This window comes from Bufo bufo, chromosome 4, assembly GCF_905171765.1.
Source record: "Bufo bufo chromosome 4, aBufBuf1.1, whole genome shotgun sequence".
In the NCBI taxonomy this organism is placed as follows: domain Eukaryota; kingdom Metazoa; phylum Chordata; class Amphibia; order Anura; family Bufonidae; genus Bufo; species Bufo bufo.
Window position 1 is genome coordinate 190150681 of NC_053392.1, and position 27567 is coordinate 190178247.

General features: G+C 42.9%; 1 protein-coding gene across 1 annotated transcript in view; it reads right to left on the reverse strand.

The window, feature by feature from the left end:
• The window catches only part of SI (sucrase-isomaltase), a 359277-nt gene that overhangs the window by 158564 nt on the left and 173146 nt on the right, over positions 1-27567 (reverse strand). The window contains exons 12-15 of the mRNA XM_040428175.1: positions 22504-22635; positions 20460-20579; positions 11908-12021; positions 9304-9388 (exon numbers count right to left, since the gene is read on the reverse strand). Of these exons, the coding sequence (XP_040284109.1) occupies positions 9304-9388; positions 11908-12021; positions 20460-20579; positions 22504-22635 (451 nt within the window). The remainder of the gene's footprint in view (positions 1-9303; positions 9389-11907; positions 12022-20459; positions 20580-22503; positions 22636-27567) is intronic.

The window sequence follows — 27567 nt, forward strand, 5'->3', positions numbered from 1 at the left end:
GGTCAACAGTCTGTGTCTGCAGGTCACACCACTGCCTCCTCTTCCCCTATGTTACATGCTGGCCAATCCCCTGTCCAAGACACAGGCCCGGATGCCTCCCGCCCTGCACCTGGACCTTCACAAGCACCATCAGCGACTACATCCACTTCCGTGTAACAAAACAACGTACAAATGTCCTTACCCCAGGCATTTGAATGCAAGAAAATAAATAAATAAAATAGTCTCTGGTACGTTGCCTTTTTCTGCGTCACAGGTCCTAATCGTGAAGATGCCCCTGACAAAGCTTTTCGAAGCGAAACCCGGGTCGGGTGTATCCAATTTTATACTGCTTGTATTCTATTCACTTTTGTGAGTATAATAAATACTGTTATTCCGTTTATGTGATGGTATTTCACTATTGTGGCTATCCTTTGGTGTCTGACAGAGGCAAATGAGTGGAGACTCTGCAGTTTTCTGTGGCCTTTTGCTTCCCTATATCCACAGATTATTGGAAGTAGTCTAAAGTGGTGTTTTTCCTGCCTTCTGGAGCAGCACGGTCCAACTGGAAAAAGCATTTGAAATCAAGCGCAAATACCCAGCCCCCAGCCACCCACCCACAGGCCATAGCACTAAATGCGCAGCTTTCCAAATTACTGGCCCTGGAAATGTTGCCATTTAGGCTTGTGAAAACTGAGGCCTTCCGCAGCTTGATGTCGGTGGCTGTCCCATGTTATGCAGTCCCCTTCCCTGGTATGGCACAGGTGCTAACACGTCAAGGATTGCGGGCCCTACGTCGATCAGGGTTTCTCCCAGCAACTACTTTAGTGGCTCCAACCCCCACTTCTCTTCCTCCGCCTCCTCCTCCACTTTCACCTCTGAATTATCCGCATGCAGTACCAGTCAGTCATCAGTCAGTAGTTTGAAGCAGTGTAGCACTGCAGTGGGGATGCGGCAACAGACCCTGCTGAAACTGATATGCTTTGGGGACAAACAGCACACCGCCACAGAGCTGTGACAGGGTATAAGGGACCATAGTGAGCTGTGGCTCTCATCACTCAACCTGCAACCAGGCATGGTTGTGTCTGATAATGGCCATAACTTGGTGGCGGCATGGAGCTCGGCAAGCACACACACATACCATCCCTAGCCCACATGTTCAACTTACTGGTTCAGCGGTTTCTCAAAACCTACCCCAATTTGCCTGAGCTACTAGTGAAGGTGTGCCGCATGTGTGCCCATTTCCAAAAGTCATCTACAGCTGCCGCCGTGCTGGAACTCAACGTTCTACATGTTAGCCAGGCTTTGTGAGCAGCAGAGGGCAGTAGTGGAATACCAGCTGCAACATGATCGTTGTCTTTCCAGTCAGCTTCCTCTATTCACAAGAAAGGAGTGGGCATGGATGTTTTTAAGAAACTTTGAGGAATCAACACAGATGGTGAGGGGAAATAACGCTATTATCAGTGTAACCATCCCACTTCTGTGTCTACTCAAACGCTCGCTGCTCACTATTAAGGACAACGCTTTGCATGTGGAAGAGTTGGAAATGGGGGAAGACATTACATAGGGTGATAGCCAGATCACCCTAAGTTCGTCTTCTCAGTGCGAATTGGACGATGAAGAGGAGGACGAGGAGGAGCAGAAGATGGTTGCCTCCGGTACAGAGTGTAGTACCCATGGAAGTTTAATTGTTGTTCAGCGTGATGGGGCAGAAGAGGAGGAAGAGGATGAGGAGATTTAGAGTGATCCTCCTGATGATGACAGAGAAGTCTTGCCTGTTGGTACTCTGGCACACATGGCCGCGCGTTATACGCATTTTAGACAACACAGACTACTGGTTGTTCACCATTTTCGACCCCCGCTACAAAGAGAACTTCTCCTCTCTCATTCATCTGGTGGAGAGGACAAGCAAAACGGTGCAATACCAGTAGATCCTTGTTGAAAAAGTGCTCCAAAACATTCCATCTGGCAATGCTGGTGGCAGAGTCCGTAGTTCTTTGGCCAACAGAGGAGGGGAGACATGGGGAACACACATCAGTTCCAACAGAGGCAGGGCAACACTCTCCAAAGCCTGGGACAGTTTCATGACACTCCGCCAGCACCCTCACGCTCATGCGTGGCCTAGTGTCACAAGGAGGGAAAATTTTTGGAAAATGGTGAAGCAGTACATAGCAGACTGTGTCAGCATCCTCAATGATCCCTTAGTGCCTTACAACTACTGGGTGTCCAAGCTGGACAAGTGACATGATCTGGCGCTGTACGCCTTGGAGGTGCTTGCCTGCCCTGCCGCCAGTGTTTTGTCTGAGCGTGTATTTAGTGCTGTTGGTGGCATTATAACAGATAAGTGTATCCCCCTGTCAACTGAAAATGATGACAGGTTATAAAAGGTTGACAGGTTATAAAAATGAACAAGGCCTGGATTGACCATGACTTCTTGACTCCACCAGAGGAAAGCTGATGAACATAAAGGCACTTTAAATGTGTTGTTTATAATGTACTGAATATACCGTATTCCCATGCACCGCTTCCACCACAAACAAGGGTATATGGTTGAATCTTCATTTTCTCATCCTCCTTCTCCTGTTCCATCATATCAACATGCTTATTTGTCGCATATATGCCCATCGCATATAATGTTTTACAGGGTCAGCTCAGCTGCAGGCCCTCGTATATAATTTTTTAGAGGGTCAGCTCACCAGCAGGCCCTCACCTATAATGTTTTACAGGGTTCAGATTACCAGCAGGCCCTCACATATATTTTTTTAGAGGTTCGGCTCACCAGCAGGCCCTCGCATATAATATTTTACAGGGTCAGCTCACCAGCAGGCACTCACCTACAATATTTTACAGGGTCAGCTCACCAGCAGGCCCTCACATGTAATTTTTTTGAGGGTTAGCTCACCAGAAGGCCCTTGCATATAATGTTTTACAGGGTCAGCTCACCAGCATGCCTTAATCTACAATCTTTTAAAGAGTCAGCTCACCTGAAGGTCCTCGCATATAATTTTTTAGAGGGTCAGCTCACCAGCAGGCCCTCACCTACAATGTTTTACAGGGTCAGCTCACCAGCAGGCCCGCACCTAAAATCTTTTACAGGGTCAGCTCACCAGCAGACCCTCGCATATAATTTTTTAGAGGGTCAGCTCACCAGTTGGCCTTCACCTACAATCTTTTACAGTGTCAACTCACCTGAAGGCCCTCACATCTAATGTTTTAGAGGGTCACCTCACCTGCAGGCCCTCACCTATAACCTTTTAGAGGGTAAGCTCACCAGCAGGCCCTCACATATAATTTTTTTGAGGATCAGCTCACCTGTAGGCCCTCACATAAATATTTTACAGGGTCAGCTCACCAGCAGGCCCTCACTTACAATCTTTTACAGGGTCAGCTCACCAGCAGGCCCGCACCTAAAATCTTTTACAGGGTCAGCTCACCAGCAGGCCTGCACCGCAAATCTTTTACAGGGTCAGCTCACCAGCAGGCCATCGCATATAATGTTTTATAGGGTCAGCTCACCAGCAGACTTCACCTACAATCTTTTACAGGGTCCTAGACTCCACATGGAATCAAGGTCACGCGAGTGATGTGTGCAGTTCGGAGTAGGAGGAGGTGGTGGTCACATAGCGCCAGCCGCACACCAAAAGAGGGAGCAGGGTGCAAAAGCAGAGTGGCCTTCCCCTAGCCAGTATGCCTGCTACTGTCCACCTCACACAGGGACTGGGCACACCAAAGCCAGCTCCAAGGATTTCCCTGGCATTCTTCAGACAATGTGCTGATGACAAGACGCTAGTGGTTTGCACGCTGTGCAATCAGAGACTGAAGTGAGGCATAAATGCTCTAAACCTGAGCACCACCTGCATGACCAGGCATCTAAATGCAAAGCATGAGCTACAATGGAGTACACACCTGAAAAACCACAAAAGATCTCAGGATCCTCTTGCTCCCTCTTCTGCTGTGGTTTCGGCCTCTTCCTCCCCCTTTGGAATTGCATGGCTTCTGCTACCTCGCAAACAGAGGATGTGGCAGCAACACCACTACCTCCACCACCGTCACCCAGCAAGTCCACAGCTGTCCATCCCCCAACCACTGGAGCGAAAGAGGAAGTACCCCCCTACCCAGCCGCGATTCCTGGCCCTGAATGCCAGCATTTTAAAATTCCTGGCCTTTGAAATGCTGTAATTCCGTCTGGTGGAGACAGAGACTTTTAAAAACCTTTTGGCGGTGGCTGTCCCACAGTATGTGGATCCCAGCCACTACTACTTTTCCAGGTGAGCCATCCCTGCCCTGAACAACCAAGTGGTGGACAAAATCAGGTGTGCACTGTGCAACACCATCTGTGGCAAGGTTCACATAACTACCGATACGTCGACCAGTAAGCACGGGCAGGGACGTTATATCTCCCTAACTGCATACTGGGCAAATGCAGTGGCGGCTGGGCCTGAGGCAGATAGCAGTTTGGCGCATGTCCTACCACCACCAAGGATTGCAGGACATTTCTCGCTGTCTCCTGTTGCCTCCTCTACCCGCTTCCTCCTCTACCTTCTCCTCATTCTTTCAGCGTAACACCTTCACCACCAACTTCAGCACAGCCAGGGGGAAATGACAGCAGGCTGTTTTGAAACTAATCTGTTTGGGGGAAAAAACCCACACCGCGCAGGAGCTGTGGATGGGCATGGAACAACAGACCAATGAGTGGTTAGTGCCACTGAGCCTTCAAGCCTGGCCTGGTGGTGTGCGATAATGGGCAAAATCTCGTAGCAGCTCTGGGGATAGCCAGTTTAACGCACATTTCTTGCCTGGTGCATGTGCTGAATTTGGTGATGTGGAGGTTCCTGAAAAAATACCCCAATATGTCAGAGCTGCTGCAGAAAGTGTGGGCCATCTGTGCGCGCTTTCGGCATTCTCACCCTGCTGCTGCTCGCCTGTTTGCGATGCAGAGTAACTTCGGCCTTCCCGCTCACCGCCTCAAATGCAATGTACCCACAAGGTGGAACTCCACCTTGCACATCCTGGAGAGTCAGTGTGAGCAGCAGCACGCACGGGTGAGTAACTCTGCGGAACAGCACCACTTCACCACCAATGAGTGGGCCTCCATGCGGGACGTGTGTGCCATGTTGCACTGTTTTGAGTACTCCAACAACATGGCCAGTGCCGATGACGCAGTTCTCAGCATTACTATCCCACTTCTAGGTCTCCTTGAAAAAAACACTACGGGCGATGATGGAAGAGGATGTGGAACTGGGGGAAGAGGAATAAGAAAAGGGATCATTTCCAGGGTTATCAGGCCAGTCATTCACAAGTGGCTCAGAGGGTGGGTTCTTGCACCAGCAGAGAATAGGTACACAACTGTCCAGCCAGGGCACAGTTCTGCAGGATGAGGATGAGGAGTGGGACTATGAGGAGGAGAAACCGTGTTCACAGCAGGGTGGCACCCAAAGCAGCTTATGGGCATCAATGGAGCATGGCTGGGGGGTTACAGAGGACACAGACAATACACCACCCACAGAGGACAGCTTGTCGTTGCCTCTTGGCAGCCTGGCACACATGACCGACTACATGCTGCAGTGCCTGTGCAACGACTGCCAAGTTGCCCACATTCTAACCAGTGCTGATTACTGGGTGGTCACCCTGCTGGATCCCAGCTACAAGGACAACGTGATGTCCTTAATTCCTTCACTGGAGCATGATCGAAAGATGCGCGAGTACAAGTGCACACTGGTAGACGCCATGCTGATGACATTCAAACCTGACAGTGGGGGTTCAGTGGAAGCACAAGGCGAAGGCAGAGAAGAAGGAGAAAGTAGTCGCCAATAAAGCTGGGGCACCGCCAGCACCTCAGAAGGGAGAATTAGCATGGCCAAAATGTGGAAAAGCTTTGTCAGCATGCCACGTCGCCACAACAACCAGCATAACAAGCTGATACGGAACATCTTAGCAGGAGGCAGCATTTCAGCAACATGGTGGAACAGTACGTGTGTACATGCCTACACGTACTGACTGATGGGTCTGCCCAATTCAACTTCTGGGTCTCCAAATTGGGCACATGGCCTGAGCTTGCCCTTTACGCCAATTGTATTGTCTGAATGTGTGTTTGGCACTGCAGGGGGGGTAATCACAGACAAGCACAGCTGCCTGTCCACAGCCAACGTGGACAAGCTCACGTTCATTAAAATGAACCAAGCATGGATCCCACAGGACTTGTCCATACCTTGTGCTGAGTAGACAAGTATACCTGCCGCACACAGCCATTGTTATACTCCAGAGCACTTTTTCTTTACATTCTCTTTTCTATTTCCAAATGTTTTGGGGTCTTCCCAAATTTATAGAAAATAAATAAATAAATAAAGGAGAAAAAAAATGAAAATAAAATACAGTGTTGGCTACCTCCTCCTCCACCACCACTTTTACCTACACCGGCCATGTCCACCGCCTCCTCAACCTCCTACTCCACTTTGACGTCCACCTCCTAGTTCAAGATTATTATTCTTTATTTTTTATATTCTATGTTATTTTAAGTCATTTCCCTATCCACATTTGTTTGCAGGGCACCTGTCCTGCTCTTACCCCCATTTTGCTTCCTTTTTCAGCACTCTAGCCCTTACTACGACTATTTTACAGACATTTTAGTGCACCAAAGTCCCCATTGACTTCAATGGTGTTCGGGTTCGCGTTCGACTTTGGGTCAAGTTCGGGTCCCCAACCCGATCTTTGACCCGAAATTCTGCCGTACCTGGCGACCCGAACATCCAGGGGTCCACTCATTCCTAGTTATTACTGCTATTTCCTTAAACAGCTGCGTGCACATCTACTACTTTGTCTGTTCCATGCTGTGCTACTATTGCTTCCGCTACTATTGCAGCCACATACCACTATTACCCTATCTTTTCTTTATACACACTGTATTGCTCCTTAAAAATCTTTCTTTGCTCCTTAAAAAGGAAGATTTTTCCAGGCTCAATCAGAACAAGCCTGTTTCTTCGGATAATGTATACAAGCACAAAAAACTTTGCATAGTAAACATAAATAAACTTTATTAACAATGTAAAATTACATACATGATGGTAAAATCTTTTATATTCAGTACTCTATCATGTGCAGATGTCCTATACACACCACGCGTAGCGCTTGGACTTATATGTTGTCAAGCTGACAATATGTAACAGTCCTCTATACATATGTTCTTGCAAGTTGCACTTTATAGTGCCTCCGATTAAGCATTGGCACTAATTATCATTATTTATTTATGTACTGTCCTCATAACTACACTGTGATGGAATAATATTGTATATGTTATTAGTGCAATTTTGCACTACCACCCGGCTGTCTTTATTTATTTATCTATTTATGTAATTATGAATGTATTCTTTCATCTTTTAGTCTGATATGCGAAAATCGTGATCTTGATATTTGGTTATTAATTTTCTTATTCTTATTTGTCTGATCGGATGCACTTCTTTGTATTTATTACTTACAAAATTATCTGAATGTGGCTTTGGCCGCTTGTATGCGATCCAACGTCATGATTATCCCGCCCCCTCTGCCTCTCTGCAAGCCGATCGGTTGCCTGGCCGAGGGGGAGGCGTCGGCCGCTGTGTCATGTGCCTCATCGCGTGACCGCCGCGTCACACCCGTCCCGCCCCTGGTGAGGCGTGGTTAGGTCGGGTCTGTGACGGCGCAGTCATGTGGTCTCGTCACATGGCGCTCCTGCTTCGCCGTCTCCTCCCCCAGCATGTTCTTATTGGCTGCAGACTGGCCTGGATTGATGACATTTCCTATGGTGTCCTGACGTCGCGGTCATGTGCTGCGTAACGTGACCGCCGTGTCAGCTTTGTTCCGTCCCTATTCTGGGCACTTGACATCGCTCATTGGTCCACCAGATTTAAAGCTCCATGTTTACTGATTAGGGTGTTACCAAAGCTTTTAATTAATCCCTTCACACACCTGTGTGGGCAGTATATTTGGGGAGGGTTTGTCCATTTTCTCACATCCCCGGAAGAAGCCAGATCACTGGCGAAACGGCGTTGGGTCGGGAGGTGGCTGAGAGATCAACACACCACTCAGGGTATGCTTTATCTTTTTCCTTTTAAAGCACCAAGTCTGTTCATCCTCACATTTGCCTCCATCTCCTTGTGTTTGGGGCTTATTGTTCTGAGGTTTCTTGGTGACCAGCATCTGAGTACACATTATAATTTTCCCTGAAGTCTGGTGTGCTAACCTCCCAGCCCCTCCTTGGGTCATATTCCTCTCCTTTGTGTTCCACCTTTGTGCTGCCTCTTTTACCATCATGTATGTAATTTTAAATTGTTAATAAAGTTTATTTATGTTTACTATGCAGATTTTTTTTGTACAGATTTTTTGGTGACAGTTTAGGCTCCTTGTGGGTCGGCAATTTTTTGCGATTCTTTCTGTCCGGTAATAATTTGGTAGGACAATGTATACAATTGCGTGTATAAATATGGGCTCGCATTCTGCCCCCCCTCCCCCCTGTTAAGGCATAATTTTGGGATGTTTGTGCATAACAAGCCACTGTTTCTTATGACATTAACATATGTAGCGCTCACTCAGATATTTTCAGATATGGTGGTGCCCTCCTCCCAACTCCGTTTTGCCCTAAGGCTTCTTCTTCAGAGGCTATCCCCCAAAGAAGCCTTAGGGCGAAACAGCGTTTGGAGGGAGTGTTGCCATATCGGTTGGTAATCCATGTATGTCTGCTTCTTTTTTTAATACGATACTAAGTTACTGAATTGGGTCTTCATATTTTGAGCCTTATATGAATAATGCTTGTGTTGGGCCTTATTGTGCATTCGATTCACCTATGACATATGGATTCGGCATAGCTGATGTTGCGGCACCCTCCATGCCCTCGTTTGGATTTCTGGTTGTCGCCAATTGTGGTTTATGTATTATTTATGTTTTTAATAATGATTTAATAAAGTATATTTGATAATATGTGGAGGCATTTTTATTATGGGTGTTTTTTTTTATATATATAGAAATGGGTAAATACATGGGTACTGGTAATACAAAATGCTCTAAAAATGTTCACATTTTGGAAGCAAATGCCCACCAGTGTGTATTTCTGTGTGAAGCCGTTTTTTCCTGTCTTCTGAGCTACAAAGCTGGTTGAGAAATTTGCCAAAAATCGAATGAGCAAAAAATCTGATTCAGACTTGGTCCAAATTCCCACAATTTTTGAAAATTCAGGTTGAATTTGATTAGTTTAGAATTGATTTGATCATCTCTAGTAAACCCCTTTAATGACTTAGTCACACTCATTTTACAAATTTATCTTTGTGCGTAAGGGGACCCTTATTTTAAATGTCTTACCAGGTGTGTATGGAGGATAGTTCAAATTGTTAGAAGAACATCCCTTTTGTGATCCTTTGACAAAGCTGGAGACCTCATTCATATCCTGTTAACATATTGTTAAGATTATTCTCAAATATATATGAGCTCATAAATGTCCATAGTACTGCAAACTTTTAGAGTCAAAATCATAGTGAAAATTATAAGGTTCATTCGCATAAGATAATTATTGTCTTTCTGTTTATGGCATAGATCGGGGATCGGAAACCTTCAGCACTCTAGCTGTTCTGAAACTGCAACTTCCAGAATCCACCTTTCACTTCTACGGGAGTTACAAGAACAATTAAGTAAAAATGTGCATGCTGGCAGTTGTAGTTTCACAGCAGCTGGAGTGACGAAGGTTGCTGATCCCTGGCATAGATGCTCCTCTGATCTGTGCCATAGGCATCCATGCTTAGGTAGGCTTATTATACATCTCTGTCTCAGTAGGGAGACCTCTAGTATGTAATTTTGTCCCTGTTGAGCAATATACATACTGTATGTATCGGAGCATGTTGAATTCCAGGTTGTTCTTCCAACATATTTTTTTTCTCCTCAACGACAGACATTGGTATACTATTAGGCTGTCCCTATATTATTAGGCTGACCCTGCTAAAATCAGTTAGTGCAGCCAACTTTAAGCTGGCCCTACACAATAAATGTATGGTGGCTGAATCAGGCAATTGAGACTGAATAAGCAGACCATCTGATGTGTATGAGGGCCTCATGAATCTCTCCTGACAGCTGATGTTGGGGGAACAAGGAGAAGAGAAAAGCCAGCACCAGAGGTATCAAGCAGCAACTTTCTCCCCACTCCCATCCCCAGCGCATGCATGCTTGGCCATGTTAAGTATACATGTGCACTGTGAATCAGGAGAGAAAGCTGTCAGCCAAATGAGCTTGTTTGGACATCTATCACAAGTGTATGGCTGAATTTAAAGCAACTAGTGTTGATTGAATCAAGCTTTGGATCATAGATCCAAAGTTGATTCACACAAAATTTCATTTTTCAATGCTGTATGGAGGATTGTGTCCGCACAGCATAAAAATTTATGGCCTCCGGCGAAGTGAAGTTCGTTATCATGAGACTTCGTGAATAACTTTGGCATCTGATTTTTAAACTTGAAAACCATTTTAAAACAGGAATCCGAAGTCGGCTTCAGTACCGACTGGTACCTCGATACTGAAGCTGACTTCGGATCCAAATTTTAAAATGGTTTTCAAGTTCTAAAATCAAAGTCCGCAGTTATTCGCCAAAGTCCTATGAGACTTTGGTAATAACGTATAAATCTCCGAACAGCATTAAAACAAAGTTTTGAAAGAATTCACTTTGGATCTATGATCCGAAGTTCGATTCGCTCGACACTAAAATTGAACACCCATTTCAAGAAAAAATAAATAATCACATTGAGTAGGGAATGAAAAGAATACTTATCTGGTGCCCTCCTTTTCATCTTTTCAGTTGCAAATCCACAGATTTGGGGGGTCTTCTTCTGCTATCCAAGATGGTCAAACCAATTCTTAGACTACCTGATGCAAACTGTGCATTCAGTAGTTCAATACATGTGAGCTGTGCTGGCCAATCCAAAGCAAGGCTGTACAAGCAGGACATTTCTTGGACTACTGATGCAGCGTGTACATCAGGTAGTCTGAGAAGCTGTGCAGCCATCTTGGATGACAGAAGGTGGCCCTTCAGCTGAAAAGGTGAAAACAAGATCTACAGGAATGCATTCTGTTAATTTCCCAGTCAATGTTATTTAAATTTTTATTTATTTTTCTTGAACCAGGGGGTTCCATTATTTATTCTGTAATATTTATTTGTAAGGCTACTGTCACACTGGCGTTTATGGGTCCGCTTGTGAGATCCGTTTCAGGGCTCTCACAAGCGGCCCAAAACGGATCAGTTCAGCCCCAATGCATTCTCAATGGATAAGGATCCTCTCAGAATGCATCAGTTTGCCTCCGTTCAGTCTCCATTCCGCTCTGGAGCCGGACACCAAAATGCAGCTTGCAGCGTTTTGGGGTCCGCCTGACTATGCGCAGCCAAACGGATCTGTCCTGACTTACAATGTAAGTCAATGGGGACGAATCCATTTTCACTGACACAATATGGTGCAATTGAAAACTGATCCGTCCCCCATTGACTTTCAATGTAAGTTAGGACGGATCCGTTTTGACTTTTTTTTGAAAGAATAAGTTCTGAACGGATACAAGCATTTGCATTATCGGTGCGGATCCGTCTGTGCAGATACAAGACAGATCCGCACCGAACGCAGGTGTGAAAGTTGCCTAAGTCTACAGTAGTCAGTTGCTTATAATTGAATAAGCAAAGCAAATATTATTTCATCTGATCTGCCAAATGAATATCACAATCTTAAGTACAGATGCAATTTGATCTTGGCTACATCTGTATTTGTAATAAAAGGTTTATGCATCTTGTGTAATCTACCAGTAGCTAGTTTTGTTATTACTTTGACATCATAAAAAGACATCAGTTTGTTTCAGTGTACGGTACATAAAGGTATTGTCTGTGATCTATTTGCAATAGAATGCTGAAATTTTTTAATATAAAAATATTTTACTTACAATCCAAATTCCATCATAATTGACTTGCTTATAAAATTCCAGGCATTCATTCACCCACCACTTTGTACACTCATCATTAGTATAATCAGGAAAAACAGTAACTCCAGGCCAGACCTAAAATGCAACAAATAATTACATGTTTGATGGTCTCACATATGAAATCCTACTTTTGTTACATGTGCCAACCTCGAAACACTAACATTTACAGCATTAACTTATGTTTTAAATTACAAATACTTATGGAGTGATGGAGATTTGTTCACTTCACATTTAAAATTATTGCTTCATTTCTCACTAAAACCCTATGAATTTGTCTTTGCTCTGTGATTGCTCACCTCCATATAGATTCATTGTTTCTGGGTAGCAGGTCACTAATTATACAGGGCAACACACTGTCTCAAAGCAATAGTTTAGGTGACCTCACCAGCAATGCTTTCTCCCCATGAATAACCTTTTGCTTGTTCATGGTGTGATAGGTGACATCTTTATAGATGGCAGTAATTGGTCACAAAACTCACAAACATTCCTAGGAATGCTCCTTCCCTATAACTGTCCTGGTAAAAGGACCTTTAGACATTAAGTAATTTGTTACACAGTTATTTAAACTGAAATAAGACTTAGGTCTATTATTTAAGTTTTATTGGATTAAATATAAGCTATTTGTTGCTATTTGGTTATAACCCTCAATGCCAGTATCATTAGATAAACATCTTGACCTTGCTTGAATACTACCATTGTACTTCTTTTCTAGTAGGGAAATCCATTATTTGACTACTCTAATCGTAAAAGTTCATTTCTAAATTATTTTTCCTCCATATGAAAATTCAATCGCCCCACAATTGGACACCAAAAATCTAGTCCATTTTATTTCTCTAAATTAAAATAGGACATTTTTTGAGTATCCAACCTTCAGTATTGCAATTTGCTAAAACATAAAGTTACCCATACCTCTTAGTCTAAGGCCTTATGCACACGACCGTTGTTTTGGTCCGCATCCGAGCCGCAGTTTTTGCGGCTTGGGTGCGGACCCATTCACTTCAATGGGGCCCAAAAGATGCGTACAGCATTCCGTGTGCTGTCCGCATCCGTTGCTCCGTTCCATGGTCCGCCCAAAAAATATAACATGCCCTATTCTTGTCCGCAAAACAAGAATAGGCTGTCCGTGCCGTTCCACAAATTGCAGAACGCACACGGATGCCACCCGTGTTTTGCGGATCTGCAATTTGCGGACCGCAAAACACACAACGGTCGTGTGCAACTAGCCTAAAGATGATAAAAATGTACAATTTTGGGGGCGTGGCCAAGCAGCCGAGGGAGATGGACGCATGAACTTGAGCTCCTGCTCCATTACAGCGTTACAGACCTGCTAAACCCTAGCCATATCCACCAAAGTGCCGCCCGTTTCTCTCTCCAAGCTCCTGTATGCCTCCATGATGACTAGAGGCAAGAAGAGCCTGAAACAACAGGGCAAATTAAACTTTTTCTTTACCCAGGAGAAGATCAAAGATGGCGCCGGCGGAGAAGAAGCGCGCAGCACACCGGGCTCCAGCCCTTCCTCTTCATCAGGATCGCGCTCTCCGTCCGGTCTCCAGCAACAGCACATTCCATCCAGCACCTCTCCTGTGGAATCCCCTTCAGCAGTAGCCTCACACGGAGGGCAAAGAATGATGGGGGAAGACCTTCCCGAGCATCCTGAGAACGCCATCACTCAGACCTCACCGACGGCCAGCCCTGACAAACAGCGGCCACGATATCGAGGCCCCAGCAACTCCGGTGAGTGTACCTCTCCATCTGGGGGTCCGACGGGTTCTCCATCTATACATGAGGCATTACAGAGTCTGCAGACGTCAGACCAACCAGCCTCTGGGACTTTACTAAAGGACATGCTTTTAGCATTTCACCATTCTATCACTGCACAAATAGCAAAATCATTAGTCCCGATCCAGGCTACAGTAACAGAGCTGGGGGATAAGATGGTACATGTGGAGACGAAGATGGGCGAATTTACCTCTTCCCATAACACTTTAATTGATTCTCATGAGCTCCTCTCTGATGAAGTCACTCAACTTAAAGCCAAGATTGCGGACTTAGAGGACCGTTCCCGCCGGAACAACCTCAAAATGCGGGGGGTTCCAGAAGATATAACCGGGTCTGAATTAGCAGAATATATTCAGAAGTTAATTCGCTTGCTCCTGCCTAATAGCTCTGAAAATTATTTGATAATCGACAGGGCGCACAGGATTGTCAAGCCTAAGCACCTGCCGGATGATGTTCCAAGAGATGTGCTAGCAAGGGTGCATTTTTTCCATATTAAGGAGCAACTCCTTATGGCCGCAAGAAAAATTGGGACTCTCCCGGCCCCATATGAGGGGGTGAAATTATTCGTGGACCTCTCAGCAGCAACGCTACAGCTCAGAAGGAACCTGGCCCCTATCACTTCTGCCCTGAGAGCACACTCCATCGCTTATAGATGGGGCTTTCCAGTTAAGCTTCTAATTCACAAAGAGGGCTCAATGGTAGTGATCCGTTCAGTAGCTGAGGGAAAAGCAACTCTCGCCTCATGGAACATTACAGTGGAACCTACACATAATCCTGATGTTCCTAGGCATCACCATAGTTATGGGGATTGGCAAGTGGTGGAGAATAGACGACGCAAGAAAACGCATTAAAGGGGACATCCTTTCTGCTTCTAATGTTATGGAGCAGCAGTCCTATTAGCCTCTGTTCTGGCTTTTGGCAGGACTTTTTCCCCAACAAGTGCTAAGGCGCAAATCAGTGCCTTATTGTATGTTGTGACCTCCCAGTCACTGTTCTTGTCTTACTTTTTGTTTTTCACCCTTTTTTATGTTCTAGGCAGAATCCTATGTTATGCTATACTTATTGGTGTGCATCCTTGGCTGCTGGGGTTGTGCCTCCCTCCGCATCGGGATATATTTTTTGCGCCAAAAGCTTTGTTGATTATTAATGGTACTAAAACTTAGCACTTTAAACGTTAGGGGGCTAAATAGCCCTTACAAGCGCAACCTGATGTGGAGGGAGGCCCTCTCCCTGCAGTTTGACATTTTCTGTGCCCAGGAGACACATATTTTAGCTGCCGATGCTGACCGCATTAAACATAGATGTTTCCCAGTTATTCTCCAGGCTCACTGCACCAAGAAGAAAAGAGGAGTGCTGCTAGCAATCAAAAACACGGTGGCGTATTCTGCGGTATCCTCTATTGTCGACTCCGGTGGGCGGTATATTATCCTCATATGTTATCTGAATAACGTCTTACACACCTTGGTAAGTCTCTATGCACCCAACACGCACCCTCAACGCTTCCTTCAAAAGCTCCTGAATAAGGTCCAATCCATTCAACAAGGAAGGGTCCTTATTTGCGGAGATTTTAATGTAATTCCAGATATATCTGTAGACTCATCCTCCCTCACAAGAAGGAACTCTAATACACTAATGGGCATACTCTCTAAAATGGCCTTATACGATGTTTGGCGCCTACATCACGCTCTGGAACGTGATTATACCTATTTCTCTCCCGCACATTTGTCATATTCCCGCATAGATCTTGTGCTGGTAGACAGAGCTTCACTCCTGTCTATCACAAGTTCTGAGATAGGAACTATATCATGGTCAGACCATGCACCCATTTCAGTGAAAATCTTAGAACAATATAGCCGCCCACCGAACCCGACTTGGAGAATAAATGAATATCTACTGGCTGACCTAGATTGCCAGCTAGAGGTAAAAACCGCACTGTCTGAATATTTCCAGAATAATGTTAATTCAGTAGACAATCCATCTATCACCTGGTTAGCACACAAGGCCTATATTAGGGGCATTTTTATTAAGCTCGGGTACAGAGTTAAAAAGAAAAGAGAGCACCTCACTACTTATCTACTGAACAAAATTCGAGCACTTGAGATTCTGAATAAAGCATCACCCAACGTTGGACACTCGGAGGAGCTTTGCTCTCTCAGGGCTCAGCTTAGGGAGCACATGCTGCATAAATATGAAATGTCTCTGAAAAAAGTGAAAGCTATGTATTATTCACAAGCAAATAAGGCTGGGAAATTACTAGCCAATAGAATCAAATCTAAGTCCCAAAATTCACGGATCGCCTTTCTCTGGAACCCCTCAAAAACCCATAAAATATATGACCCGAAAGGAATTGCAAACAGTTTCATGTCCTTTTACTCACAATTATATAATTTAGCTGACAACAAGGAGGTGGTTCCACCTTCTGATCAGGACATAGATAAATTCCTTGACTCCCTCTCATTGCATTCCATGTCTGAAGAACAAAAAACAAAAATCTGTCTACCCATCACACTAGAGGAAATACTGCGTATTATCAAGCAATTACCCCATAACAAGAGTCCTGGCCCGGATGGCCTGTCTAACTCCTATTATAAACTTTTCTCGGAGATCCTAGGTCCGCACCTACACTCATCCCTAGTGAGAACTATGTCGGAGGGTCTTATGCCTAGAGAGATGCTAGAGGCCACTATTGTCACTCTGCCAAAGCCTGGCAAAGAGTCAACTGTCCCCCAAAATTTTCGGCCTATTTCCCTCCTCAATACTGACCTGAAAATCTATGCCAAATTACTAGCGAACAGGTTGGCGGAGATTATCCCGGCCCTAATTGCCCCTGACCAAGTGGGTTTTGTTGTGGGTAGACAAATCACTGACAACTCTAGAAGAGTATTAAACCTACTTGATAGAGTCAACAAATTGCGAATACCCACTGTTTTCCTTACGCTGGATGCCGAGAAGGCATTCGACCGAGTTAACTGGTCGTTTGCCTTCTCGGTGCTCCATAAGATGGGATTTCCTGCTGCTGTCATCAAAGCTATAGGAGCATTATATAGAGGCCCTGCTGCCCGAGTTTTAACCAATGGGGAACTGTCAGACCCCTTTAACCTTTCAAATGGAACAAGGCAGGGGTGCCCCCTGTCCCCCCTCATCTTTATCTTATCCCTAGAGCCATTAGCACAGGCTATCAGACAAAATGCGAATATCTCAGGAATCCGGAGAGGTGATAGGCATCACACCCTTTCATTATATGCGGATGACATAATTCTTTCCCTAACCAACCCGGCCGTGTCCCTTTATGAGTTAAAAAAAGTCATACACACATATGGCTCTCTGTCATTTTATAAGTTGAATGAGAGCAAATCTCAAGCCCTCCCCCTTTTTATATCCGATTATACCCTGAACCAGTTAAAACAGTCCTACTCTTGGGATTGGCAGACATCAGGAGTTCAATACCTTGGGGTCCAACTTACCCCCACTATCCCAAAATTGTATGAAGCAAATTTTCCTAGTTTCCTCCTAGATCTCCAGAAAGAACTGGATAACATAATGAAAACAGAGCTTTCATGGTTGGGTAGAGTGGCAGCCTTCCAGCAGCATGTGCTCCCTAAGCTTCTTTATTTATTCAGAATTCTCCCATTGGACCTTCCTAGCTCCTTCTTTAATACTGTTAACAAATTACTGAACAAGTTTATTTGGAAGAAGGGTCCACCTCGCATCGCTAAATCAATAATGTCCAAGTTTAGGAGGGTGGGAGGCCTAAATCTTCCAAATATTTATGATTATTATCTTGCCACTAGAGTGCACCAACTCAAGGAATGGTGGTCCGCTGATAACCCCAAACACTGGGTCCACATTGAACAGACACTTGCCCCAACCCATAACTTAAAAGCTATACTGTTAGCCTCTCTCTTCAAGGAAATTCCATCACAATCCCTCCCGTACTTACTTTCCACCTCTTTGAAAGCCTGGAAAAGATATCATGGATGCGATCGTGGAACGACCGTTTCCATAGCAAAAATCACTCCAATAGAGGCGTTGCAATACCTTATTCCTGATCTCTCTCTAGAGGGATGGAAAAAGAAAGGAGTGGAAACGGTTGCTGATTTGCTCAACATAAAGGATCTTGATTCCTTTGAGAATCTGCAAAAACGGTTCAAATTACATAAAAATGACTTTTATAAGTATTTAAGAGTTCGCCACCTTATAGCTTCTAATCCTATGCTAATGGTTCATTCACATGCGGAACTCCTGAGCCAATGGAACTTGACTCAATCCAAGTGGAAGGGAGTCCGCCCTCTATATACTTTCTTAGGCAACAAAAACTCCTTTATAAAAACAACCCCCATTATCTCATGGGAGCAAGATCTGGGCCGCGATATCCCCCCAGCGCAGTGGTCTATAGCTATCACATATGCAACTAAACGACTGAAGTGTGTATCTCACCTTGAAGCATACTCAAAAACTTTACTTAGATGGTACTTTACCCCTCTGAAACTGAGTTGCATTTATCCTGGCTTGGAGCCACTGTGCTGGAGAGGATGTGGGGGCAGAGGGTCCCTTATACACATTCTATGGAGCTGCCCTCTGCTAAAAGATTTATGGTCTAGTATTTTTCAACTTGTTGCAAAGCTAACGGGCCGTGAGCTAAACAGTGACCCGGCTTTGGCCTTACTCTTTGTTAATATTACGGAGATCCCATATAATCTTAGGACCATTGCTATGCATCTATTCCTAGCCACAAAGTTGGCTATAACTAGGAACTGGAAAAGTTCAACAATTCCGACCATACAGGAAATCATCAATTCAGTAGACACTACTAGGTCTTTTGAAAAAATGTTAGCACACAAAAACTTTGCGGTATGCAAATTTGAAAGAGAGTGGGCTCAGTGGAGTGATAATTCCAATGATCAATAGAATGTCACTAATAACCTTTGAATACAAATGGTGTTTACATAGTTGATAATATGCTTGTATTAACTAGTGCTTGTGATGTACACTCGGAAGCCTTGGTCTTTTACAAAGAGTCTGCCTACTTGCCTTACCTTTTCTTTATTTCTTTTCTCGTTTCTCTGTTCATTTTTCATGTTTATTTTGTAAGACATGGTTATTGGATTGTACTGATGTTATACCAACCTGATATACAGATACAATCTCTGGAGTACATGATACCACATGGTACATGCGAACAACGCATAGTAATGTAATATAACCCGTTGTACGGGTGATATGTACGATTCCTTTGATCACTGTATTCTTTGGATTTATGAAAAAACTCTCAATAAAGATATATTGAAAGATAAAAATGTACAATTTTAATTAAAATGATTATTTGTTGGGTGAAATTTGACGCAGATCATTTTAGCCGATGTATGAAGATAATCAACTTCTGAAAAGAAGTCAACTGTGTTTGAAATTTTCGACTGATAATCGGATGAAAGATCATTCATTCACATAAAGATGGTTCATGATTTTATTTTGAAACAATAGGGGTTATTTATGACCAGATATACACCACTTGTGTGGCATAAATCTGGCGCAGATTCTGTTGCACGCCATGTTGCAGCAGAATCTGCAACGTCTTCCCCGCTCACTCCGGTGGCCGTGGAGTGAGCGGGGAAGGCGACAGACTGGCAGGCCCATCTCATTCATCATTTTCTACACCTGGTTTAGGTAAAGAAAATGGTCTAAATGTAAGGCAGCAAGGCATCTGTCTTACATTTAGATTAAGTGGTGGATACGCGGAAGTTATGTAGAGGCCTGCGCCTCTACATGTCTTCAGAAATCCACCACCAGCACAGGGCCTTTTAAGACTGGCATCCAAAATATCTAAATGTTTCCCAATGTTCTTAGAAAGATCTTTCAACCATCGCTTGGTTGCATTTGGTAGCAGTTTGAACAACTGCATTGGCTAGCATGCAGTAAATAGTGTATGGACAATTTATTACTTCTATTTAATATGTATGGCCAACTTTAGATAATGCACCAATCTGAGACAAATTCTTCTTATTTGTCTAGAATGTGCACTAACTACATTAAAGCCAATGTCATGTAGTGGGCTACTAAAGATAGAACCACTGCCAGACACTTCTGGCGAGGCAACGGCTTATGTCCCAGGAGAACTAAAGCATTGGATGAAAATATTAATTTTCCTGATCCTTATCTCTACGACATCATCTATCCTAGAATAGTCAGTCTCCCTACACAAAGGTTTGGCCGACACAAGACTAATGTATATGGCTAGCTTTGGCATGTACAGAATGCAGAGAGGTGGCCCAAGTAGAAGATCTTTTCATTCATGGTGTTGACAACAATATATTTCTCCTTTATAGCAGTAGATAAATAAACACTTGCATGGCTTTGTAGTGTCTTGAGGGGCTCAGTTCTGCTACATAAGAAATTGGATAAAGAACATAAAGTACTGTACAGACAGTAAGGTGGACATTAGCTGGTCTGTGAGATGAGAAAAAATTTGTATGGCGGATTGGTTGGGATAATTCAACCCAGGACATTTCATCTGTGGTGGGTCCCAAGCTCTTCGATCTACGTAGTTTATGGTATCACTTATTTATGGAGTAAAATTTAACAGGAACCATAATTATGTTTATGATTCTCACATAAAGGGACATTTCATATTCTTCCTGTTTCCTATTATATTGAATGGAAATTTGATGTTAATGATAAAATGCAGCAAAATTATTAGTAGTATTTATTATATGAGATTGGAATCTTATAAAACATACCTCTCCAACAAGGGGGGTTCGCCCATCAGACTCATTTACCCACACACCAAGGGCTTGTCCTCTTTCATATGCTTCATACGGTAGATCACCTACTAGTTTTTGATTGGAGATGGCAGGATCCTGTAATGAAATATTTTACTTTAGTGTTTACATTGCAAAAGTTTAACCTTCACTCTAATAGCAACATTTTTTCTAATAGATTTTATAAACTGAATAAATCACTTTAGGATCAGGAATAATTCTGAAAATATTACAAGACAGTTGAATAGCATTAAACGGGGGTGGACTGTAAATTTAAAGTGGCCCTGGAAAAAAGCCTAAAAGTGGCATCATGTTGTAGGTGGGTCCAAATTGACAGAAGGCATGGCTACACATGTAGGCAGGGTCAGCTATACTATAGAGCAACACAAAATACTATCCTAGCAGAACCAAATGCCACAGAGTAGCCCAGTATTCTGCCCTAGAATGTGTCATTCTGTAGTGGCAATCAATAGTTACAATTTTTCTATCCTGCTACTTCTCCAGTTTTCTTTGATTAAGATACAGATCAGGATTCTTAAAAGGTGAGATGTGGCCCACAGCATCAAGCCAGCCATACCTTCAGCATGCTTCCTAGACTTCCCCTAGTAATTACCATTATATTGGCCCCCAGTAGTATCCTCATGTAGCCAAGGAAAGAAGAAAATAATATAATACTTGAGTGCATAGCCAAGGCCTTGTCCCTATGCCTATGTCCCTGCACTATTTCTACATTGCCTCATACTGTATAGTAACCTATGAGGGTAAACAACAGAGCAGGGAGTCATACCACAGTATTCAACACTATCCCTGATCTGAGGAAAGTTGAAATAGTACAGTTGAATTCAGGAGGGCATCTGCAGCTGCGAGTGTTAATTATTGATAATTATTGATAATTAGATCATTATGTACCCGGCTAGCAGCTGTGAAGAGGGCTTGTGCAGCCCCCATGGATTTGGTCCACCAAGAAATTTCCCTGTAGGGTCTATGGCCAGTCTACCCCCCAGTCTAAAACTCTTCCTTTCCTTTAGAAAAAAGACGACTGAAGGGAGATCTAATTACTATGTATAAATATATCAGGGGTCAGTACAGAGATCTATCCCATCATCTATTTATCCCCAGGACTGTGACTGTGACGAGGGGACATCCTCTGCGTCTGGAGGAAAGAAGGTTTGTACACAAACATAGAAGAGGATTCTTTACGGTAAGAGCAGTGAGACTATGGAACTCTCTGCCTGAGGAGGTGGTGATGGTGAGTACAATAAAGGAATTCAAGAGGGGCCTGGACGTATTTCTGGAGCGTAATAATATTACAGGCTATAGCTACTAGAGAGGCGTCGTTGATCCAGGGAGATATTCTGATTGCCTGATTGGAGTCGGGAAGGAATTTTGTATTCCCCTAAAGTGGGGAAAATTGGCTTCTACCTCACAGAGTTGTTTTTTTTTTTTTTTGCCTTCCTCTGGATCAACTTGCAGGATGACAGGCCGAACTGGATGGACAAATGTCTTTTTTCGGCCTTATGTACTATGTTACTATGTTACCCTTTTTCTTTCTTTCTTTCTTTCTTTCTTTCTTTCTTTCTTTCTTTTTTCACTGCTGGGTTTCCATGCTCATAATCCATTTAGCAAAGAATACAGGTTGCCATAGAAGGGCTGTCTCACCATACAATCCCTTTATCATGACGGTCAAAGCTCAATAATCTAATTGCTAATAGACAGGCCCCAGAAAACAACTGATTTGCCTGGGATTGTGAGACAGGTTGCTCATATGTGGTATTGAAATGAATGCATGTCATATATATCCACTGTACTTTATTGGTGGATCTCCCCTGTGGCTAATAGAGAGCTGTCCAAAATATAGGACCTCCCCTTCTATGAAGTCAATATGGTTTAAACAGGCAGAATAACGGGATTGTCCTGATGGGCAAACTCAGTAACTAGAATATATGCTGATGAATTTGAATGGAATTTTGAAAAAAAAAACACCCAAAATCTAAGGTAATATATACTTCCCCTTTAAACTCACCAATATGATGATATATTTTTGACCATTGGCATGCAGGTTGTTAGAAAAGTTTGGAAGATCTGCAAATTTTTCTTTGTCATAAGTGAAATCCTTTCTATTTTCCATGTAGTCGATGTCAGTAAATTGAACGTCCTAAAATGAGTGAAATACATAAAAGAAAACATTCATGATATATCCATAAATTAAGATGTCATATTCTACATCATTTAAATGTGTCCACCTTTACCTCTCCACTAATTTCCTTGAAAGAATCTCAATCTCTAAAAATGTGCAAATGTAATCAAAATACAAATTTTTTGAGTTACTCATCTCCGAATATCTTGAGCCAAGGCAAAGTTAAGGAAGCAGATATGTGTACAATTATACCAATTTATCGCATATTCTCATATGTTATAAGTGTTATATATGTATATCAGTATTTTGTGCCCAAATATGGAGCATATTGTGATTTTCTAAGACATGCCTTTTATTTTCAAAATTGTAACACATGGCACAGAACAAGCTTTAAGAAGCACTCCCACAAAAATGTTTATTCTCTAACCTATTACATGGTGCAAATTGTAGTAAAAGGGACACTTCTTACTGTTGGCTATATTTGTTAGTTCTCCTCTTCATTCTGGTTCTCTATTATAGTAAAGTGTTTTTTTTTTTGTTTTAGTTTTTTTCTATAAGTACAGGGAAGAGGTAAGGTAGCATTTTTTTTTATCAAGGCTGTATTTGTGAGTTATTTACTTACTTCTGGTCCTAATTTGTGTCATGTGACCAACACTTTGACTCTACAACTGAGACATCATCTTATGAGTGAACAGGAGGGCAGTTTCTCTATTCATTCCTATGAGACTAATACAAAGGCTTCCATAAGAATAAATGGAGAAGCTGACTTCCTGTCCACACATAAGATGCTATCTCAGTTGGAGAGTCTGAGTGACGGTCATGTGGCAGAGCTGAGGACTTTGACACAAATACAGCCTTGATAAAAACATTACCTCATCCGTGTATTAACAGAAAGAAAGAAAAAAAAAAACTTTCCTATAATGACATGGTATACCCTGAACTGATTATCTTCATCTTTCACGTATTTTCACACATAGTACTGCACTACACACATTTCAGAAAAAAATAGTTCCCTTTTAAGTTTATCTCACAGCTGGTCAAGACTATGGTTGAGCGAATCCGAAATGTAAAGTTGAGGTTCGTAGCGAACTTTAGGATTTTTGTACCCCGGACCCGATCCCAAACTTTTCAGTAAAAGTTTGGGTCCGGGTTCGGTGTTCGGCGATTTAATGGCACTTTTTAAAAGGCTGCATAGCAGCCAATCAACAAGCATTTTACTCTTGTGCCCTTAGGCGCCATCACAGCCATGCCTACTAATGGCATGGCTGTGATTGGCCAGTGCAGCATGCGACCCAGCCTCTATATAATCTAGAGTCACGTAGCGTTGCACGTCACTCTGCTCTTATTAGTGTAGGGAGAGAATGCTGCTGCTGTGAGGGAGAGAATAGGAAAGAATCTTTTATCAGAAGTGCTTGTTAACTCAGTGATCTACAGCGGGGTTTTTTTGTGGGTGCAGTGCACAATTTTTTTTTACCCTGCCCTGAGCCCAGTGACACAGAAAAAAAACTTTTATCCGTCTGTTAGTTAGGCGGGCGTCAGCGTCCATTTTATGCAAGTTCTGTGCACCAGCACTGCATATGTGCATTTGTGACAGTCAAATACAAGCTTGAAATACTGCAATTATATTCTTGGTTTAAAAAAACACAAATTTTTTGCAAGTCCCTACAGCTTGGGCCTTTGCTGCATTTGTCACATTTAAATACAAGCGTTATATACCGCTGTTATATTCTGTTATTAAAAAAACACCCATTTAGGGCAAGATAATACATTTGCGGCCTTTGTTGCATTTGAGACTGTCAAATACAAAGTTTAAATACTGTGGTTATATTCTGGGTTTAAAAAAAAACACCCATTTTTGGCAAGACCCTACATCTGGGGCCTTTGCTGCATTTGTCACAGTGAAATGCAAGCTTGAAATACTACAATTATATTCTTGGTTTAACAAAACACCCATTTTTGGCAAGACCCTACATCTGCAGCCTTTGCTGCATTTGGCACAGTCAAATACAAGCGTTATATAGTGCTATTATATTCGGTTTTAAAAAATACACCCATTTTGGGCAAGATAATACATTTGTGGCCCTTGTTGCATTTGTGACAGTCAAATACAAAGTATAAATACAGGGAGTGCAGAATTATTAGGCAAGTTGTATTTTTGAGGATTAATTTTATTATTGAACAACAACCATGTTCTCAATGAACCCAAAAAACTCATTAATATCAAAGCTGAATATTTTTGGAAGTAGTTTTTAGTTTGTTTTTAGTTTTAGCTATTTTAGGGGGATATCTGTGTGTGCAGGTGACTATTACTGTGCATAATTATTAGGCAACTTAACAAAAAACAAATATATACCCATTTCAATTATTTATTTTTACCAGTGAAACCAATATAACATCTCAACATTCACAAATATACATTTCTGACATTCAAAAACAAAACAAAAACAAATCAGTGACCATTATAGCCACCTTTCTTTGCAAGGACACTCAAAAGCCTGCCATCCATGGATTCTGTCAGTGTTTTGATCTGTTCACCATCAACATTGCGTGCAGCAGCAACCACAGCCTCCCAGACACTGTTCAGAGAGGTGTACTGTTTTCCCTCCTTGTAAATCTCACATTTGATGATGGACCACAGGTTCTCAATGGGGTTCAGATCAGGTGAACAAGGAGGCCATGTCATTAGATTTTCTTCTTTTATACCCTTTCTTGCCAGCCACGCTGTGGAGTACTTGGACGCGTGTGATGGAGCATTGTCCTGCATGAAAATCATGTTTTTCTTGAAGGATGCAGACTTCTTCCTGTACCACTGCTTGAAGAAGGTGTCTTCCAGAAACTGGCAGTAGGACTGGGAGTTGAGCTTGACTGTATCCTCAACCCGAAAAGGCCCTACAAGCTCATCTTTGATGATACCAGCCCAAACCAGTACTCCACCTCCACCTTGCTGGCGTCTGAGTCGGACTGGAGCTCTCTGCCCTTTACCAATCCAGCCACGGGCCCAACCATCTGGCCCATCAAGACTCACTCTCATTTCATCAGTCCATAAAACCTTAGAAAAATCAGTCTTGAGATATTTCTTGGCCCATTCTTGACGTTTCAGCTTGTGTGTCTTGTTCAGTGGTGGTCGTCTTTCAGCCTTTCTTACCTTGGCCATGTCTCTGAGTATTGCACACCTTGTGCTTTTGGGCACTCCAGTGATGTTGCAGCTCTGAAATATGGCCAAACTGGTGGCAAGTGGCATCTTGGCAGCTGCACGCTTAACTTTTCTCAGTTCATGGGCAGTTATTTTGCGCCTTGGTTTTTCCACACGCTTCTTGCGACCCTGTTGACTATTTTGAAGGAAACGCTTGATTGTTCGATGATCACGCTTCAGAAGCTTTGCAATTTTAAGAGTGCTGCATCCCTCTGCAAGATATCTCACTATTTTTGACTTTTCTGAGCCTGTCAAGTCCTTCTTTTGACCCATTTTGCCAAAGGAAAGGAAGTTGCCTAATAATTATGCACACCTAATATAGGCTGTTGATGTCATTAGACCACACCCCTTCTCATTACAGAGATGCACATCACCTAATATGCTTAATTGGTAGTAGGCTTTTTAGCCTATACAGCTTGGAGTAAGACAACATGCATAAAGAGGATGATGTGGTCAAAATACTCATTTGCCTAATAATTCTGCACTCCCTGTACTGCTGTTATATTCTGGTTTTGAAAAAACACCCATTTTGGGCAAGACCCTATATCTGCGGCCTTTATTGCATTTGTCACAGTCAAATATAAAGGTTACATACCGCTGTTATATTCCGGTATTAAAAAAACACCCATTTAGGGCAAGATAATACATTTGTGGCCTTTGTTGCATTTGTGACAGTCAAATACAAAGTTTAAATACTGCTGTTATATTCTGGTTTAATAAAACCAAAAACATTTTGGGCAAGATAATACATTTGCAGCTTTTGCTGCATTTCTGACAGTCCAATACAAGTGTTATATATCGGCTTACCGTTGGTATATTCTGGTTTTAGAAAACACCCATTTTTTGCAAGACCCTGCATCTGGGGCCTTTGCTGCATTTGTCACAGTCAAAGACTAGTGCTAGATACCGCTATAATATTCTGGTTTTAAAAAAAACACCCATTTTAGGCAAGAACCTACATCTGGGGCCTTTGCTGCATTTGTCACAGTCAAATACAACCAGTCAATACTGCAGTTACATTGTTGGTTGACAAATTAAAAAATTTTGGGACTGTGAAGTAATTGTATAAAATTGTGTGACCTCAAGAAATGTTTCCTCTTTATGACACCAGCACTGCCTTACTCTCAGTGAACTTAATTGTTGACTATTGGCGGTTACATTATCGCCTGACATAATCCATCTGTTAGTTTGGTGGTTGAACACAAAGAATGAGGAAAGCGTCAAATAAAGGACGTGGCCCCAGTCATGGTGCTGATGGTGGAGCTCCTGTTGCAGGGAGAGGACGTGGTCGATCTGTGCCATCTACACGCACAAGTAAAATCTTCTGTTCAATTGGTGTGAATAAACCCCTGCTCTGCACAGTTGACAGGGAACGAAATGTAAAAAAAATCGTCTGTTTCATTGGTGGGTGACATTAACCCATTTTTGGCGATGAAAAACCCCTGTTCTGCATAGGTGACAGGGACTTAAATTTTGAAAATTCGTCTTTAATTGATGCACGCCACCTCCTTTCGTTCGATTGTTCCACTTTAACAACTCGATCACATTTCAGCCATTGACCTCCCTTGGATGTGGCATCTCTTTCTCACGCTCTCTCTCCAGCGTGGAACCCTGATTCGCCGCTAACTGTGATCAAAATAGTAGGCGCAGAAAAGAACATTGAAAGTTGATAGAGAAGATATCCAAATAGATTGTGGATGTCACGGGACATGCGATCAGGCAGAAGTTATCTAGAGTCAAGAAAGCGGCAGTAGGGC